An 18,547-nucleotide genomic window follows, 5' to 3' on the forward strand; every position below is an offset into this window, starting at 1 on the left:
GCCTGCAGGCAAAACTGAGCTGTTACCAGAGTCATACTGTCCAACACTTTGTGAGGATTCATATTAACAAATGGCTGTTAATGATTCGGAACATAGAGGTCTAACAGTTTTGATCTGGCGCCATTGTTATAAAGCTGATACCTATATATGACAGATATCTGTTTATAAGAATGATTATTTTCATAGAAGATAATCTGACTCCTTTTTGTGATTGAATCATTGACATGATTGAATGAGATTGAATCTGTTCCACAACAGTGTTCCAGTAAGTCATGATATAGTGTGACAGTGAGCCGGCATGCACAACACTAGAAGCCTGAAACTGTAGCTGTTAAATGGAAATTGTTTAATTATTTATACCTGCACTTCTGAAACTGACCTGTCTTCCATGGAAAGAGGTTTAGGACCGACTTTAAAGTGGGTCAAGTGCAAGATTTACTTTTAAGACCCGCTTTCATTTCAATTTGAATTTCAGTAAATAAATGTCCACACACTTTACTGTCACACAATGAATAAATCCCCCTTTTGGTGAGGCAGCTACTGGCTTTGCATGGTTGGTACTCCAGGCTTGACTGCCATTTATAAGTTCCTGAGCACAATGTAGAAAAGACTTCCCATTTGAAATCCACATGGCCAGGGTTTGCTTTTATCTGTACAAAATACAAATGGATGCTGGTAATAGAAGACAATGTGGCAATAAAGGGCACCCATTCTGCTCACTCCTGAAACTAAAAAGTTTGTTCTCCACAGGTCATAAATAAACCAAAAATAACATTTAAATTAAATGGGTTAATAAAGTAAATTAAAACTAACACGTTAAAAACAGTGAATAAATATTTTCACAGATGAGCTGACCATCCCACTTCCTGGAAGGTGAGTAGCCCTGAGATCAATAAACCTGTCCGTTATGTATTTTTTTAAAGTCCCATCTGGACTTTTCAAAAGGGCTAAATTGCAAGGAATGTCACATTGTGTTGTAAACAAATCTATATTTCTATTATCTTCAATTAGAGAAGCATTCATCGGTCAAATACAAATACAAATTTATTCCTTTCCTTTTATGGCCCACAAAATGTTTGCAGTTTGTAGTTTCACTGTAGGCTACCTGAGCTACAAAAAAATATATAATATTATTTGACTACATGGAAAACTATTCAAATGTGAATGTAGGTGAACTACCAGCAAGCTACTGCACAATTTAGGCTAGTTAGACTTCTAGTTTCATTACATGTAGTTCACAAACATTATTATTATTTATTTGTTCTATTTTATATCGTGAAACTTCTATTTATATTCGTTCAATTGCTTTTATCCATGTTTATGTTTGTGTGCACCATCAGACCAAAGTCATTTCTTTGACCATAGACTGTGGGCTATGACTGGTAATAAACTCGATCCTCCAGTCCAGTAGGTGGCGACTCCCCTTGACATCAATAATCCCAAAGAAGAAGAATAAAGTTTTCACAACGCGCGTGGTCTGGTCACGTGAAGTCTCGCGGGGAGAGCGAGAGGAGGGGAGGGGGGAACACAAACATGGCCGACGAGTCAGTGGAAGAAGAAGTAAACACAGCTGTTGAGGATGGCGAAGCGACGCAACAACCGGAGGAGTCCGACATTTCGGGAGTCGACACCGAAGGCGAGTCCGGCGCTGGCGACTGTCTGGACGGGGCCGAGCAGCTAGTACCGGCGGCGGCAGCAGAGAGTAGCAGCTGGTCGGCTCCTATCCTGTCTCTGGCTCGGAAGGCCACGGAAACGATTAGCAGCGGGGTCAGCTACGCTACTGCAGCCCAGAGACATCCCTCCCAGGGCTCCGCTCCAAGCTCCCCGACGGACGGACTGCCCGAAAATGATCTCATCAGCACTGCAAAAAAGCTTCCAGGTAGGCCTGCATTCTGTGACAATAAGTAGTAACTTTGAACTACCACTCTCCCATTTTATCTTAGTTATTAAATATCCCAGTAAAAGTCCCATGTCAACACTGCTTCCTCTTGGACTTCGTTTACTTAAGTTTATTTGTTGTTTAGTAGACCTAGGCTATATATTTTTTATTGTGGAAACAAATAGGCCTATAGCCCATGTAAATACTATGTAGGCCTATGAGTTTAAATTGTTTTTCTCTTCACCTGTTGTTGTGTATTTGATGTATTTGCATTGAATATTGTTTATGTATTGTTGTTTTTCATTTGAATTTGTTTTAACTCGACGTCATTGTAAATGAGGGTCAGCCCTCAATTGGTCTCTCGAGGATAAACAAAAGTTAAATGAAATTAAATTTCTTTCTGGTTGTTGTGTGGCTTGGTAAGCTATATGGGCTACATTTAAAGTGTTGAGATAGGATTAGATATGCATATGAAGCCAGCTAATGATTATTTATTACTGAGAAGGGGGTAGGATTAAATAAGTCTCATGCTTCTTCCTATTCATTTTTGGACATTCATATTAATAAATATATATTAAGCTTGTATTTTAATATTTTAACATGTTTCAACAATTTAGCCTTTATTCATAGTATATTATCAGCGGTCAGCCAGAACACATGACTTCTGAAGCAGAACCTTGATTTTGTGGTTTGATGACACAGTGCACAGTCACACTTTTCAACTAGTCCTTCAGCTACATGTACTGTTATTACTTTGTCTTTAATGGACACAAGCATGCATGACATCCCCTTCCAAAGCCTGCTTCTCTCTGACTGATCTCATATCAATGCTGTTTCCTCTGCTTCTCCTTAGTGGTGCCCCCTAAAGAGCCCATGGCCATAGAGAGATCCAACCTGCTCAGCATGATGAAGCTGAGTGTCAAGGTCTTGATCCAGTCCTCTCTCAGCCTGGGCCGGACCCTGGACTCTGACTACCCTCCTCTGCAGCAGTTCTTCATAGTCCTGGAGCATTGCCTCAAACACGGGCTGAGAGGTCAGACAGACACTGCACGGGGCAAGACTTAACATCCTCGAATTAGGCTGCGTTCCAATACCCATACTATCTACTATTTAGTATGGTAGAAAAAAGATTTAGGATGTCCCAATTCTTGTGGCCAGATTTTTTATGGTTAGAAATACCCGGATGTCTACCACATCTGAGATTTTTAGTGTTGAAAACATTATCCTATTTGGGCGATTCTGACCCACAATCCAGTGCACACCGGAAGTGACGTCACATCGACGGAGCCTCCGTAAGAAAACAAACGGGGATGCGACAGATATAAAAGCGAGAGACAAGATCAAGGCCGCAATGTTATCATTAAAATAAATAATAAAGTAAAAGTTTGTCACAAGTGTATGCCTACTGCACCCTAACTAGATTCTTTTTATGGTCCGATGTAGAATAGAAAAAAGAAAGAGTATGCGATTTGGAACACAGGGTGTTTTTTAATTTTAAGTGTTTAAAGTTCCAATCCCTTGTCGGTAACACAGCTGCTTTTTCTGTTGTTTTTCAGCCAAGAAATCCTTCATTGGCCAGAACAAGTCCATATGGGGACCTCTGGAACTAGTAGAAAAGCTGTGTCCAGAGTCTGTCGACATTGCAACCAGTGCCAGAGACATGCCTGGCATTAAGTATGCTGTTCTTATTTTATTTTTTTTAAATGTGTTTATTGTTTTGCTGAAAAATAAGCTTTACAGATAAGTGTATATGCAAATAACCTATTTTTGGCCTTTTAAATTGGACAAAAAGGAGAGTATAATTGATCGTCTGAAGTTAAATTACCAATTATATCTTGACTGAATCTGAGTTTTTTCTAATGCTGTTCTTAACAATTCCCCAGTATACTACTACCTACTTTTTCCTTGTAATGTTTCTTTTTAGGACTGGTTTGGGGAGAGCCAGGGCTTGGCTGCATTTGGCGCTCATGCAGAAAAAAGTAGCCGACTATATAACAGCTCTGCTGGACCGCAAAGATCTCCTGAGGTTGGTGACCATGATTAGTTATGTTGGCTTGTGTTGGATTATGTTGGATTTTTCATACAGAAAGTTATGGGTAATTCTCCACAATTCTATTGCCTTTCTCTCCATCCATCCCCTGTGTGTGTTTGTGTGTTTGTGTGTGTGTGTGTGTGTGTGTGTGTGTGTGTGTGTGTGTGTGTGTGTGTGTGTGTGTGTGTGTGTGTGTGTGTGTGTGTGTGTGTGTGTGTGTGTGTGTGTGTGTGTGTGTGTGTGTGTGTGTGTGGTCCCAGTGAGTTCTATGAGAGTGGAGCGTTGATGGTAGAGGAGGAGGGTGCGGTGATGGGCGGGCTGCTGGTGGGCCTCAATGTAATCGATGCTAACCTCTGTATCAAAGGAGAGGATCTGGATTCTCTGGTGAGTTTTTGTTCAGGGTTTGTGTTCTCTGATGATTGACAGGTGGACCGGGATACACAGTGATCACTTTCTCTCTCTTTTCCTTTCAGGTGGGAGTCATTGACTTCTCTCTCTATCTGAAAGATCCCGCCCACAGCGAGACTCCCAAAGAGTGAGCATCTCACCTATACACTGCTACTGTGATACGTTTTGAGCCAGTCTGTGCTCTTATTTTAGATTGGACTATATCTATGGAGGACTATAAAGGCCATTATAATAATCTTTTTTATATATAAATAAATACAGGAATAAACAAATTAAATAATAAATAAATAAATAAATAAATGCTTCAACAAAGGAAGGATATAATTAAGTAGATATGGCATTGAATATATTAACAAAAACGGAAATAAATAAAATAATTGTGCATTTATTGCAGAATTTTTATTTATAATATAATAATACACTTTTTATATTATATTACACTGTCAAAACACACTTTCAAAGGCTAAACAGATACAAATCACAATACAATTACTTAATATAGTATTATACAATTTTATTTATTCATAAATGAAGATTGATTGATTGATTGATTGATTGATTGATTGATTGATTGATTGATTGATTGATTGGTTATTTCAGTGACAGCAAGATGACGGCCATATTAGACCAGAAGCACTACATCGAGGAGCTGAACCGACACCTCAGCGGCACCGTCACTGACCTCCAGGCCAAGATGGAGTCTCTGGAGAAGACCAACAGCAAACTGGTCGAGGAGGTCAGAAGAGTTCGGGTCGCTACCATGGCTGTTTAAAACAAAAAACAAACTTAAAGGCAAGAGTGGCAACATTAGGCCTGTTCCAATTCACCCAGCTGATCTAGTGTGTTTTGTTCTTTCCCCTCAGCTGACAGCGGCAACCGACCGAATCAACTCTCTACGGGGAGAACAGGAACACCTGAGGACTGAGAATGAGTCCATCCTGCAGTCCAGTCAGAAGAAGGAAGAGGTCAGAGAGAGAGAGCATCCGATAGGCACTGCAACTAAACACCCACTGATAACTAAGTACTAAATACAATACACATCCAATGTATACGCTGCCTTGTTGTTTGTTCCAGGCCGCCCTCCAGGACAGCCAGGTGGAGCTGGAGACCTACAAGCAGACGCGCCAGGGCCTGGACGAGATGTACAACGTCATCTGGAAGCAGTACAAAGAGGAAAAGCACATTCGCCAGGTCAGGTATCAGCCGGACTGTAACTCTAGAATATGTCACGCTAGGGGGCCATAAGACATGACTCGGCTGTTTTGTGTTGCTTCTTGGTGGTTCCAGGTCATACTGCGTACTGTTCTTTTGGTATGTTATGTCTTATTAGACTCTAGATCTGAATGTAGCCCCCTTTTTCTTTCACACATGCAGCCTTTCCCCCAGCAATGTGCCAGCCTTTTTGCTGGTAAGGGGTCACGTGTGATTGGAAGCCAGAATCAATTTTTACAGTATATCTGCTCTGGCAATTTCTGGGCTCAAGACTTAGTGAGAAAATTGCCGGGATTATGCCTGAGGAAGGCTTTGGGAGTGATTGAAAACTGGCACATACGTCTGTCTTAACGTCTGTGGTGCGAACGACAGTGGTGTATTTGATCCGCCACTTGTTTTGAACAGCAGCAGCGCCACATCAAAATCACATCGAAAACCAGGACTCTTATTTGTTAAGCTCCATTAGCAACTCAGCAATTTTTCAATAATGTCTGGAAATGAGATAAAACTCCCGATCAAGAGAACACATCTCTGTCCGCAACAGAGGACGAGATTGACCGTCAGTTGCCTTGATCAAGCTCCTTCTTCTTGGTGTTGACTTTGGCAGTGTAGGTGTAGACGCTACTAGGCGTATTACTGCCCCCTGCTGCTGGACATCTACAGCCACATATTACCGGCATTGCAGTGTTGTGTAATAAAGTGCTACACACGAATATCCCGGGTTGGGATTGCATGTGTGACTACCAGTGGAAAATGACTTAATGGTAAGCAATGTAATGGGAACTATGTGTTTTAGAGGCTTTTGAACTGAAGCCTTGTGTATGTGTTGTGTGGTTGTCAGGAGTTGGAGCGGGAGCTGGAGCTGCAGGTGGGCATGAAGCAGGAGATGGAGGTGGCCATGAAGCTGCTGGAGAAGGACACGCTGGAGAAACAGGACACGCTGGCAGCACTGAGGCAACAGCTGGACCAAGTCAAGTCTCTCAACCTTCAGATGTTCCACAAAGCTCAGGTTAGAGTTAGACACACGCGCAAAGTAACACTGATTGTATCTGTCTTGCTCGAACCTTATGCCTCGTTTCCTACAGAACAGCACAGTTCGGCTCGCAATGGTTCGGGTCAGCACGGTAACCCTAGAGCTGGATTGCGTTTCCACTGCCAACAGCACCATCACTTGGTAGATGGGGGTTTATGCGCGACATTGATAGCCACGGTCAGAGGGTATACAGTTTATGGGTCAGAGCCCTTTGAACACCGATGGTCGTGGCAGCTATGTAACTATGGTGACATCATAGCAGCGGCACACAGTGTAGCCTGCCAATACAATTCAAGGAAGACAAATACACACATTAAACAACAAGCGGCACGACCAGTTTTCTCTAAAGACAAGACTTTTCACTCTTGTCGAGGAGACTACGCATAGCAGTTAAATTGTGATTCTCTTGTCCAATCAACTGACTGCAGTGTGTAGCTCCACCCTTTTGGTGCCCTTTGGGATGGCTTGGTACCCAAGCAAAAGGGTGCCAAAAAAGGTACGGCAGAGTTCCCTTATTTAGGTACCCTACTCAACTTTTGACAGTTGGAATGCAAATAAATGCGTGACGAGCCCCACCAAAACCGAACCGCACCGCTCAGTGGAAACGAGGCTACAGACTGTATATGTCATGAACGCACACTAACACAGCCCACGTGACTCTTAAGGACTCACAACGAGAAGCGGAAAAAAAGCAAGCGGAGGCTGAGCAGCTGGAGCAGAAGATGGACGAAATGGAGAAAGCCATGGTGGAAATGGAGCAGAGGTACGTATTGTTTGTATTGTATTGTATTGTATTGTATTGTATTGTATTGTATTGTATTGTATTGTATTGTATTGTATTGTATTGTATTGTGTTTGTTTCTGTGTGTTGAAATGAGATTCTTAATAACTTAACAGTCTTCTTCTTGGATCGTTTGTGCGCCACAGACTACAGAACTCTGAGCGAGAGCGCAAACAAAGTGACGAGTCAGACAAAGACATGAAGGTGGAGCTGGAAGGGAAAGTGGACGCTCTGCAGAATCAACTGACTGACCTGGATGCACTGAGGTGAGGAGGACGCACACAGTTTGACAAAATAAAAGCACAAGTTCACATAGGCCAGACAGCATTATGGAGAAGTAATAGCATCTTAACTAAGTAATAGAGGGTTTTCCTTTTGGTGAATATCTCCACACACAGACTTATATGTGTGTATTGTATTCTCAGGCTGGGTTTGGAGAGTGAGCTTCGCACTGAGAGAGAGCAGAGACAAAGCCTGCAGAAGGCTCTGCAGAGGGAACAGGACAACAGCGTGGAACTCCGCACACAGCTGCAGCAACTGCAGGGCCTGCACATGGTCAGTGCCACACACACACACACACACACACACACACACACACACACACACAGTATCTTGTCTGAAATGGTTTCTCAGGGCACACGCTCACTGTGGTCTGGAACTACTCTATTGGCAAACGTTCACTCACTTGGAGACGGGTGTCTGTTGAAGTTTAAAACTATTGGATCTGCCCAGTGCCACTCTGGATCAGCCAACCAATCGCATATAGTTGGTTGTGACGTACGTCATGAGCCGGCTTCTGACGGTGCGTTTCAGTTGTACTGGGAACTCGGAAATTTCCGACTTCACTACATATTGTAGTCTATGGATCTACCGGTACCTGGCAACGGTAACTTGCTGGAGCCTAACGTTTAGTTATTTGGATGAGAAAGGTTGTCGGCGTCCATACTTTCGTGAGCAGATGCACTGGAGCACAGACAAGTCGGAACTCGGAATTACCAAGTCGGAAATCTCCGAGTTCCGAGTATAAAGAAACGCAGCATTCAACTGAAACTGGAGCGCGACTTCGACGTCATCGTTCTCAGCCACTCGCTCTGTTCGCTGATTGAACGACCTGAAATTTTCCTGAGCTCGAACACATGAATTCACCGCGTCCCCAGACTGACTACTGAAGGGGAAATGAAATTTGAGCGGAAGTAGGTAGGCGGTTTGATAAGATGCTTCAGTTGAGGACTGTGTGAATATTTACATACTTTTATATATCAATATTTGCATAAGTAGTTGCAGTAGTTCAGTTGGTTCGTCAGTGGGGATAGATCCTTGTTAATGGTGTGCGGTTTAGTGAAGTGTGTGTTTGGTGTGTAGTGAAGTGAGTGTGTGTTTGGTGTGTGCAGGAGCTTGAGGATCTGAAGGAGGAGAAGCAGCAGCTGCAGCAGATCTGTGAGCAGCAGGAGCAGGCTCTGCAGGAGATGGGCCTTCATCTCAGCCAGTCAGTACCGCTGGCTTTAGCATCTTTTTCTTCTTATAATTAACGCTGTGTATCAATTCATGTCGTGATGTTTTTGTGTTGCCTGTTTCTTTTAAAGGTCTAAACTCAAGATGGAGGACTTCAAGGAGGTCAACAAGGCTCTGAAGGTAAAATGTGAAGAATGGTGCTTTTTGACAACTAAATACTGTATTATCTGAAGAAGAAAAATATCCAGTGAAGCCGTGAGCAGGCAATAGTGTAATAACGGCCAATAACGTAATCATTTTTCAGTTTTTTTATGTATATTCAGCAGATAATGTAACTGGCCAATATGAGAAAACAATACATTTAAGTAATTACATTGTCTTGATTTATATATTTGTTTTAAAAAACCCAGCCAAGAATGTATTAACTAGGGGGCGCCCTTAGCTCAGTTGGTAGGGCGTCCCCCCCATCGGCCAGCAGCAGACCCGGGTTCGATTCCAGCCCGCGGTCGTTCTCTGCATGTCACTCCCCTCTCTGCCCCATTTCAACTCTGTCTCTACACTATCAATAAAGCATAAAAATGCCAAAAAGAAATATCTTTAAAATAATGTAATAACTCATTACAAAATTATATTGTTCAGAGATGTTATGTCATTGTCAATTTACTACATTATCGACGACTTTAATTAGAAACTGAAACATGAATACATTATTGTCTTCTTCATGTCTTGTATGTTGATTGCTCCCTTCAGGGCCACGCCTGGCTGAAAGACGATGAGGCCACTAGCTGCAAGCAATGTGAGAAGGAGTTCTCCATCGCACGCAGAAAGGTACACTCCATTTTCATTTCTCTGTCCCTGCGTTCCAATCCCCATACTTCCTTACTATTAAGTATGCCAGAAAAAGAATTAGGATGTCCCAAAACATGCATGTCAATTGTAGTATGCCCAGAAAAAAACTAGATGCCCCACTAACTCCAATAGCATTTAGCAGTATTCGTCTTTATTCTTGACAATCCTCAATATTAAAAAAAATCTTCATTTTCTGATTTTTTTTCTCTCTATCCCATGGCCCTAATACTCTTGTGTACTTTAGTATGTAGCGTAGTAAACAGAAAAGTATGTGATTTGGAACGCAGGGTGTGCTTCTATAAAGTTCATCTTTCCCCCTCCAACAATGTCAATTACATCTAATTTTTTTTTTTTGCAGCACCATTGTAGGAACTGTGGAGACATCTACTGCAACCACTGTTCCAGTAACGAGCTGGCCTTACCGTCGTACCCTCGACCCGTACGGGTGTGTGACGTGTGTCACTCCCTCCTGCTGCAGAGAAGCTCCTCTACAGTTTCCTGACAGAAACACCTACAAGAGCACACACACTCATCCACTATGATTTTTAAACTATCATCTCACTACTTAGCAAAAATGTCATCAAATCTTATGGAAATGTGATTTGGTGTTCTGCTTCCCCTTTACCTGAAATTCAGGAATGTTACTTCCTCCTAAATGAAATATATAAAGCAAAAGGGGGCCACCTTTTAACACTGATGGGATGAGCTAATATAGTTTACACAGACAGGATATTTATGTGATCAATGTTTTTCTTTGGACTGGAATGAGTCGGACTATTTGGTACCGATAGTTAAAAAAAAAATTGTGTAGGCTTGCTAGTTCAAATCGTTGAGGTACCATAGTTACCGTTTGTTTTTCTAGCAGAGAAATCATGTATTCACTTTATATTGATTGACTTGCAATGCTTCTACTCTTAACAACTTGTTGGCCCCACAGCTGTAGAATGTTAACAAATCCAATATTTTAGAATGTATTATATAACAATGATTGTGTTAACTACTACCAAGCCATTTTTCTTAATTCATTTGGGGGAAATGGCGACCAAAAGTTTTTTATCTGGACATTTGATAAATGAATAAAGCCACCCGTTTTTTGCAACGCTTGTTTCAATTAGATATTCCAGACTAGTTTATTCACTTTGTGCACAGGAAATACAAATAGCCTTTGAAGCAGTAGAAACAGTCATGTCAGAAGAGTTGAAATTCACTTGCTCTTGATATAGCGCTCAGTAGGAGCCGCCCTACCAACAGTCACACCTTAGGAAAACAAAACATGCTCTGAGCGTATGAAGTCTCAAACTCAGACTAACATTTAAAAAAATAAAGGCTAACCACTATGTAGAGGATGAAAAAAAAAAGGTCTAAACATCAAAAGATTGACATTTTTACATTTCTTTTGTTCATGCACTCAGACATTGAAACTAACGTTAAAGCCCCCAGCACAGGGTGAGTTAACTTAGAGGAACAGCCAGGTGCATGAAGAACGATAACACAAAACCGGCACACTTCCTGGAAATGAAATTTAAAGCATGGTTTTTTGTGATGTGTCAAATGTGTGAGGAATGGGGTGGGGAACAAACAGGGCTTCTCTCTCTCTGAAGATAAACCACTTTAAAAAGAAAATACAAACCCCCCCCCCCCCTTAATATTTTCAGAACAACCTCACCTGACCCTACCCTATGTTAACGAGGTGAGACTTACGTTTCCAGTCCATCCAGCAAAATGCTGATTTTTAAAAAAAACATCAAATTAAGAAAAAACAAAAACTACATTCCCCATCCCCCGCTCAGTCCGTTCATAGAGCCTCTGCTTCCTCCTCCTCCTCCTCCACCGCCGCCGTAGTAACTGCTTCCCATACCGCCCTGGTTACCTAACAAGAGAGAGAAAATAAACTCTATAGGACCGAGTAGTTCAACAACAAACACATTACATGTTCTACTAAGGCTAAACAACACATTAGGCAGGGCTCCCACATGTTTTAACCAATGATTTTTCAAAACGTTTCCATGACATTTTACCATTTCCATAAGCTTATTAAATTAACTTAAAGTTAGCTGTTCAGCAATTATATGCCCCAATAATGAAGCTCTTACTGCGTTTCTTTTGTCATTGGAAAGCCATAAATTACTAAGCACACATGCTTGCGTTACCCAAGCCTTTTTGTATGCTAACTTTACTCACAGAAAAACTGCCAAGAAGTCCCAATGTGTATTGTGATAATACTAGCGAACCTTTATTTTTTTCAAATTTCATAACTTTTCCAGGAATGTCAGGACCGTGGGAGGCCTGGAATGAATACTTTAGGGCATTGAGAGCAGAAGAGATTGTAGTTGAGGGTGGATGTGTAGAACATAGCTGACACTCACTGTAGTCACTGTAGCCGCCCATATTGCCCTGGCTGCTGTATCCACCAGAGTAGCCTGAGCTCAGCTGGCTGCTGCTGTAAGACGACTGGTTCCCTGTGGAGCACACATCACATTGTGTTCAGGAATATTCAAGCATCAGAATTATTCCACAAAAGATGGACTGTTACTGCTCAATTATGAAGCCACTGCATGTCTGAGAAAATGGCCATGCATCAACACTATGCGTGTCAGGCATTTTCATCCAAACAACAGATGCCACAATCCACAGGGCGTCCATTACTGAAACCTACCCATTCCACCCATCATTTGGCTGCTGTAGGCTCCGTTACTGCCACCTGCTGTTGAGTTGAGGAACAGCTCCACATAGCGGTGCTCTGAGGGCCAGAGAGAGAGAGAGACCATCAACATCAAAGTGAACATCTACATGCAGGACGGAATTTCTTCAGTCACTTATTTTAAACTCACGCATGTTGGCTTTGTCTTTAGACATGGCTGCCACCGCATCCTCGTGTGTCGCAAACTCTACATCTGCCTCTCCGGTCACCCTGCCGTCTGGGCCGATCTCAATGTGGACACGCACTGGATTCAACGGCGAGAAGAACTAAGGAATGCAAACATGTACGCGTTCACACATGTGTGCTATATGCAACAGGGTCAAGGGGATGAGAGCTGTTCAGGGTGTTCTCACACCTATGGTTTGTTTACTCTGGTCCCAATCTGGAACCATTACTATGTTGCATATTGCCTTGAGATTGGTTAGTGGTTTCTATTTGGCCGTTGTTCCTCTGACTTACATTGTAGATGTCGGTCTCTGAGGCTCTGTAGGGCAGGCCCCTCATGTGGACACAGTGGCCTGTCGTGCTCTGAAACGAGGAGCCGCTGTCACCATAGCGCCCGTCTGATGCACCTGTATGTACACCATCAAGATTAACACATGGTCTTCTGACGACTAATCCAATTCATTCTATTTTGCAGTGTTAGCATGAAGGGATATAGTGCTTCTTTTGCTAGCTTGAGACCCACCTCCTCCTCCTCCTCCTCCTCCATAGCCCCCTCTGCGACTCATCCTGTCGTAGGATCCCCCTCGGCCCATCATGTTGTAGCCTCGACCCCCAGAGGGCCGGTCGTAGGGCCCGGGTCTCTGCATGCCCATGGGCTTCCTCTGTGGTTCGTAATGGGTGCGCACCTCAGCGCGGCTACTCTTGAAGATCTCAATGTACCTGAGAGCATAGAGATACCACAATGAGGTCATGGCCCAGGCATGGCTGCATGTAGCTCAATACTGATGCTGCCATGGTGTAGTCCATAGGTAGTTATCTTTTCAGTACTTAATGCTAGTTGTTAATTGAGTGGATACAAATAAATGATTAACCGAGTTTAAAAAAAATTAAGCTGTACAAATGGTTGTCTTTTACACATTTCTTATGGTTACCTGTAGTAGTTATATATAAATTTTAATAGAAAGCGTCCGGTGTCCTTTGCCATGACAGCCATTGTCCTGGTTTTAGAGGGACAGAGAGGGCTCCAGCCCCTCTACAAGCCACTCAAAGCATTACCTGTGACAGTGGGCTCCAGATCCATGTGTACAGTGGCCCTCTGATTTTACCACCAGGGAGACTCCTTACCATTTATCAACCTGGACTCATGTTTAGTGCTGTGACACCAATGGTTCTCAAATTTTAAGCATGTACTCTTAATCCAGGATTTGTCTCTTATTTGTGACTGGTGCCCAAGCACTAATCTTCCCATTGTACATTGTGATTGTGATTGTGTGTGTGTGTGTGTAGCAGCCACTAATGTAATAATGGACAATTACGTTATAAATGTCAATAACAAAATCATTTTGAAGTTGTCAATGAAATAAAAGCCAATCATTTAGTAACGTGCCAATAAAGTAATCGTTTCTGAACCAATAACGTAATACTTTTCTGCCTGTAATGTTAGAACATTATTGGCCAGGTTTGAACAAATACTTTTAACTTTGATGGCTGAAGCCTATAATGTAATAATATACTTATCATTTACTTTAAGTTTTAATTAGTGAGTATAAAGTATCACACTTCCATGACACTTATGTAATGCAATAACTTATTACATTATGGGGGGGGGGTTTGTTTACGTTATTGGGTCCAAAATGTTATTAATATTATTGGCAAGCTACTACATTATCAGCTTTTATTGAATATATATATATATTACGTAATTGGCAGTTATTACATTATTGTCTGCTTCATCGTGGCATATTTAATCTAAACGTGGTCATTTGTGTATGTCTGTGGTAAGAAGTAACAAGTATGCATAAATCAGCCATGATTAAGAAAGTGTCTGTTTTTTTTTACATTTGGATCAGATGTTGAGGGTGCACACCATAAGAAAAGCAACTTAATCCAGCCAACCAACCAACCATCCCCACCTGTGCCCTATTCTTTCCTTGTGTTTCTTTAGAGCCTTTTCAGCTATATCCTGTGAAGCAAACTGCACGAAGGCCTCCCCCGTACTCCTCCCCTGGATGTCCACCGGCAATGTTATCCCATTTGGCACGATTTCCAACCCTTCAACCCAAGGACAGATAACCCCAGCAGGGGACATATTAAATCACATGCCCAATCACACAAGAGAACTTGCTCTAAAGAGAGAGAGATAGAAAACTTATGGAAAAACTCTACACATCATCACACATACCAGTTCCGTTTGTAACCAGGTGACTGGCCAGTTAAACGACTTACATTGACTGTAGTTTGTGGGTAAAACAGAAAATAATAGGATAGAGGAAGAGTATGGAGAAGGGCACTGTTTGGGACATCAGGCTAGTATTGGTGTGTTGATGGAGAGAGAGAACAAGATCCTGATGGGTGATATGAGAGATAAAATACGGTTTGCCCTTTAGGAACTGATCTAAGACTTGGTATGTAGTGTAGAGAAGAAAATATGTATTTAAAAAGAGAAGGGTGTGAGGAGGAAATGGGGAAAGGAAACCATGGTTCAGATGTAGGAGATTGAATCAGTGATGAGTGGGACCCTGTCCGTCATTGGTAAATTACCAGAAGTTACAGATCATTTTTTACAGCATCAGACCCAATTTAAGGCAAGAGGGAAGCGGAGAATGAAATTGGGCTTAAGATGGATGATGGGAAAGGGTCTATGCATAAAAGATTCCTGCCCTTCAACTAAACAAAGTCTTTAAGTAGTTTCTCCATTTAAATTACGACTAGCTTCCTTTTCTGGCGCCTTCTGCCTTACTAAAAAAATACAAAATCTTTACCATTTTATTATTATATTATGTAATAATATGGCAGGAGCTAACGATCATTTTCCAATGGCATGATGATTTATTTGTAATATCAGAGACAAGAATTGTTAAGTGTCCATAGCAGAAAGGAAACAAGAAAAGGAAAATAAAAAAAGAGGAATTTTTTCCTATCTTCACCAACATTACTAAGTTTTATAATCAACCATAGAGAAATGCTCATTCTTACCTGAGAAAAACTGTACTATTTCCTCCTTGCTGCAACCGAAGGGAAGGCCCCGGAGCCGGACGAGTCCATCTCCTGCCGTTTCTGGACAGTTTGGACCGGTGTGCTTCATCACCCAGTCCATCTCCACATTGTTGGATTTAAAAACTACATCACAACAAGACATACAGAACCATTAACTACCATGGCTTAAAAGTTGAGTTGAATTGCAATGGGGGTGCTTGTGTGTTGGGGCAGTTGTTGTACCTACCCTCTACATATCGGTGGCCCATGGTCTCTCTGTCCTTCTTCACTGCGATCTTTAGGTCTTCCTCCGTCTCCATCTCCACGAAGGCCTCTCCGCTGGGACGGCCCTCTCGTGTGTAGGTGAAGTGGATGGTGTCGCCTCCATTGTTGATGATTTTGCAATCTGAGATTGAAATGCATTATTATTATTATCAAATCATCTTATTGATTTGGTTATAAAGTCCTTTGTTGAAAATGATATTTAATGAACAGTACCAACCTGAGAAAAACCTCTGTACTTCATCCACTGAGCAGGACCATGGGAGCCCCCTGATGCGCACTACGTATCCCTCGTCAGCCATGACTGTTCAAAGATCCCTGATGAAAGATACCACACTGTGAGTATGACGACTTTAGCACACAGTTCTATACAAACAACTCCATTCAACACAGGGAGATGACTAGTTGAGGTGGGTTGATATTAATACAATGTCATGGTTTTTATCCAAAACGAAAACAGAAATTTAATGTTCAAAACACTTGTATATTCTTGAAGTTAAGTGCATTTCCCTTCCGATATGTAAGCAAATTAATCCGTCTCCTTACTTTATTTGGACACATGAATCACGTGGTTATGTTATTTTTATATACATATATATATATATATTTGTGTTTTTAAAAAACGTATCGTCTCAAAAAGGTTTTCAACTCAGATCATTTGATTTTAGACTTTTTTAGACCCGCAGAAAACCTGAACTGTTAAAGATTTAGCAGCGCCATCTTGAGGATGTTTTAAGTGACTGTCTGGACCAATATAAAATAACTAAATAAAAAAATAATGCATTAAAAAAATGTTCCTGTCAAAAACATATCGCACACAATTGTCAGCGTATGCGTATTACTCTGATCTTAATAACTTTAGTATGAGACGACCACTTCAGAAAAAGCGCGAGCACGGTGTTCCATGCTATGCTAACGTTAGCGAGACAACAATGCGTGGCTCGCTAGGTTACTTTAATTCGACCATATTTATGATGTTGTATGATTATGATAACGGTTTAGAAAAATAGCAGGAGCGAAATTATCAAGAAGTGTATACATTTCTTATTGATTTCCGACTGGATAGATAGCCTTTAGCACGCTGTAAAGAGCACCCAGACACAAGAACAAAAGCGGCCTTCTCATCCGGCGCCATGTTACTAGCGTGAACAGTTAGCTCTCACAGTAGCATTGACAAAATAACGGTATTATAATACTATGAAGTTCAAATATCGGTTGCAGAATTGTGCTTTGAGAGTGTGCGGACTTTGCATTGAGATTTTGGTAAGGCAAATTAAACGTTAGATTAATTTCGCAACGTACCTTTTTGAAGCGTAGATACCACTGGCCGGAGAATGTATGAGCAGACGTTCGTGATGCAGCTGAATCTGTGCACTGGGTTGCCAGAGCTTGCTTAAGCATCCCCCTCTTTCATCAACCGCAAAACGACTTATTGATGCCTCTGCAACACAATCACGTTATTCAACATGCTTAAATATTTAACCTCTTCTTCTTGCATGAATTCCAACAGATTTGGTCAGGATTTTTTCCTCTTTATGCATGAAAATAAGGACATTTTTAGGGACACTTTGTCAAGGAGTTTATCATCCTTAGTAGGCTAAGTAACTAATATAGGCTATAGGCATATGTTTAACAAACCAATGTATACATAGGCCTACAATGATAGGATTATTTATTATGTGGAAAAAAATACAAACATATTGTAAAATAATAATAATATACCAACACAATCCACTTGTGTGGCTGATGTGAAACTATAGGCCTACCATCAAAACCCCATGCTAAGGCTATACAAGAAAACCACTTTTAGATAACTGTCCACTGTAGATACCATATGCATGATAGGGGTACAATTATTTGTAACCCATAATATCTTTCTGTGTTTTAAATTGTAACGATATACAAAAATCTAAAGTGTGCTAAATGTAATATCTTAAAATAGACAGAAAAAGGGTGTTTTTTTCTGTTTTACTCAAACCTGGCAGTCCGTTCTCAGACTGTCCCGCGTCCACGCCCAAACGTGATGACGTTGCCGCTCATCGGCCCTGGGCAGACTGTCTGAGCGGCATCTTCACTGCCTATGCTTGTGGCCTACAAATCCAAGTAGCCCTCTGTAGTGGTCAACAACAACTCATTTGTGACAGGCTATTTCTCAGCTTCTTTTGAGATAGAATATTTTTTATGACCCGTTTCACATCAAGACTAAACAGAGCACAAGTTGACACTACAACGATATTTGCACCAAAACCATTTTAGTTATGGGCATACAGAAAAACACAGATTTATTGTATATAATGGTGGTGATGATGTGTAACTACAAGCTATAAGCTTATATATGTGTATTGTTGAAACCAGAGGAGAACACAATTACTGGCTGCTTGTTTTGGTTTACTGTGACTAAAATATCACTCTTTCTCAGCTAGAGAAGTGAACAAGCAGAATTCTTCTCAACCAGTTAATCTAAGATGATGGTGTGTTAAAGTAATTCACAGACAGGGTAGGTAACTTGTTGAAATGAATGGCTGAACGCTCTGAAAGGATTTTTCAGTGTCATTTCCTTCAACAACTTCACAATTTCCCTTTATAGCGAGGAACTTTACCATTAGAGAAGCTGTATGTGGCCAACTTGTACTATAATAATGGTCAGCTCTAAGAATTAATTTCAATATTTATAAGACCTAAAAGTTAAAACAAAAATACAAACTAGGCAACTGTTTTTTTAGTACAGGTAATTGATTTAAGTGTTTCATATATTGTGCTTTCAATACTCTTAAAAC

At 41.3% G+C, this 18,547-nt stretch overlaps 2 protein-coding genes across 3 annotated transcripts; one reads left to right on the plus strand and one right to left on the minus strand.

Moving 5' to 3' along the window:
* The first annotated feature begins 1,524 nt into the window (after positions 1–1,524).
* Positions 1,525–10,751, plus strand: rufy1 (RUN and FYVE domain containing 1). Its single transcript, XM_080035893.1, has 17 exons — positions 1,525–1,879; positions 2,733–2,912; positions 3,436–3,553; positions 3,804–3,905; positions 4,172–4,295; positions 4,385–4,446; positions 4,920–5,055; positions 5,183–5,284; positions 5,394–5,510; positions 6,373–6,540; positions 7,230–7,327; positions 7,492–7,611; positions 7,771–7,900; positions 8,737–8,831; positions 8,929–8,977; positions 9,548–9,625; positions 10,005–10,751. Exons 1-17 carry the CDS (start codon positions 1,534–1,536, stop codon positions 10,146–10,148), a joined length of 2,169 nt encoding a protein of 722 aa, XP_079892019.1. The 5' UTR covers positions 1,525–1,533; the 3' UTR covers positions 10,149–10,751.
* On the minus strand, positions 10,749–17,140 carry hnrnph1 (heterogeneous nuclear ribonucleoprotein H1). Of its 2 annotated transcripts, none has more exons than XM_080035894.1 (11): positions 17,073–17,140; positions 15,991–16,088; positions 15,736–15,894; positions 15,489–15,632; positions 14,426–14,564; positions 13,036–13,232; positions 12,807–12,919; positions 12,478–12,613; positions 12,303–12,386; positions 12,013–12,105; positions 10,749–11,516 (listed from the first exon to the last, which is right to left on the minus strand). In XM_080035894.1, the coding sequence occupies exons 2-11, from the start codon at positions 16,070–16,072 to the stop codon at positions 11,413–11,415; spliced, it is 1,251 nt and encodes a 416-aa protein (XP_079892020.1). In that variant the 5' UTR covers positions 16,073–16,088; positions 17,073–17,140; the 3' UTR covers positions 10,749–11,412. The 2 variants fall into 2 exon arrangements, with proteins under 2 accessions (XP_079892020.1, XP_079892021.1); XM_080035895.1 differs by having other exon boundaries at positions 11,477–11,520.
* Between the last annotated feature and the right edge of the window lie 1,407 nt (positions 17,141–18,547).

The sequence above is a fragment of the Ammodytes marinus genome (genome assembly GCF_949987685.1).
Source record: "Ammodytes marinus genome assembly, chromosome: 10".
In the NCBI taxonomy this organism is placed as follows: Eukaryota; Metazoa; Chordata; class Actinopteri; order Uranoscopiformes; family Ammodytidae; genus Ammodytes; species Ammodytes marinus.

Coding starts and splice junctions, on each gene's coding strand:
- rufy1 (XM_080035893.1), top strand. CDS start 1,534: ATGGCCGACGAGTCAGTGGAAGAAGAAGTAAACACAGCTGTTGAGGAT. Junction 3,554..3,803: donor AGAGACATGCCTGGCATTAA/GTATGCTGTTCT, acceptor GTTTCTTTTTAG/GACTGGTTTGGGGAGAGCCA. Junction 5,511..6,372: donor AGGAAAAGCACATTCGCCAG/GTCAGGTATCAG, acceptor TGTGGTTGTCAG/GAGTTGGAGCGGGAGCTGGA.
- hnrnph1 (XM_080035894.1), bottom strand. CDS start 16,072: ATGGCTGACGAGGGATACGTAGTGCGCATCAGGGGGCTCCCATGGTCC. Junction 15,633..15,735: donor GGGCCACCGATATGTAGAGG/GTAGGTACAACA, acceptor GTTGTGATGTAG/TTTTTAAATCCAACAATGTG. Junction 13,233..14,425: donor AAGGAAAGAATAGGGCACAG/GTGGGGATGGTT, acceptor CTATGCTCTCAG/GTACATTGAGATCTTCAAGA.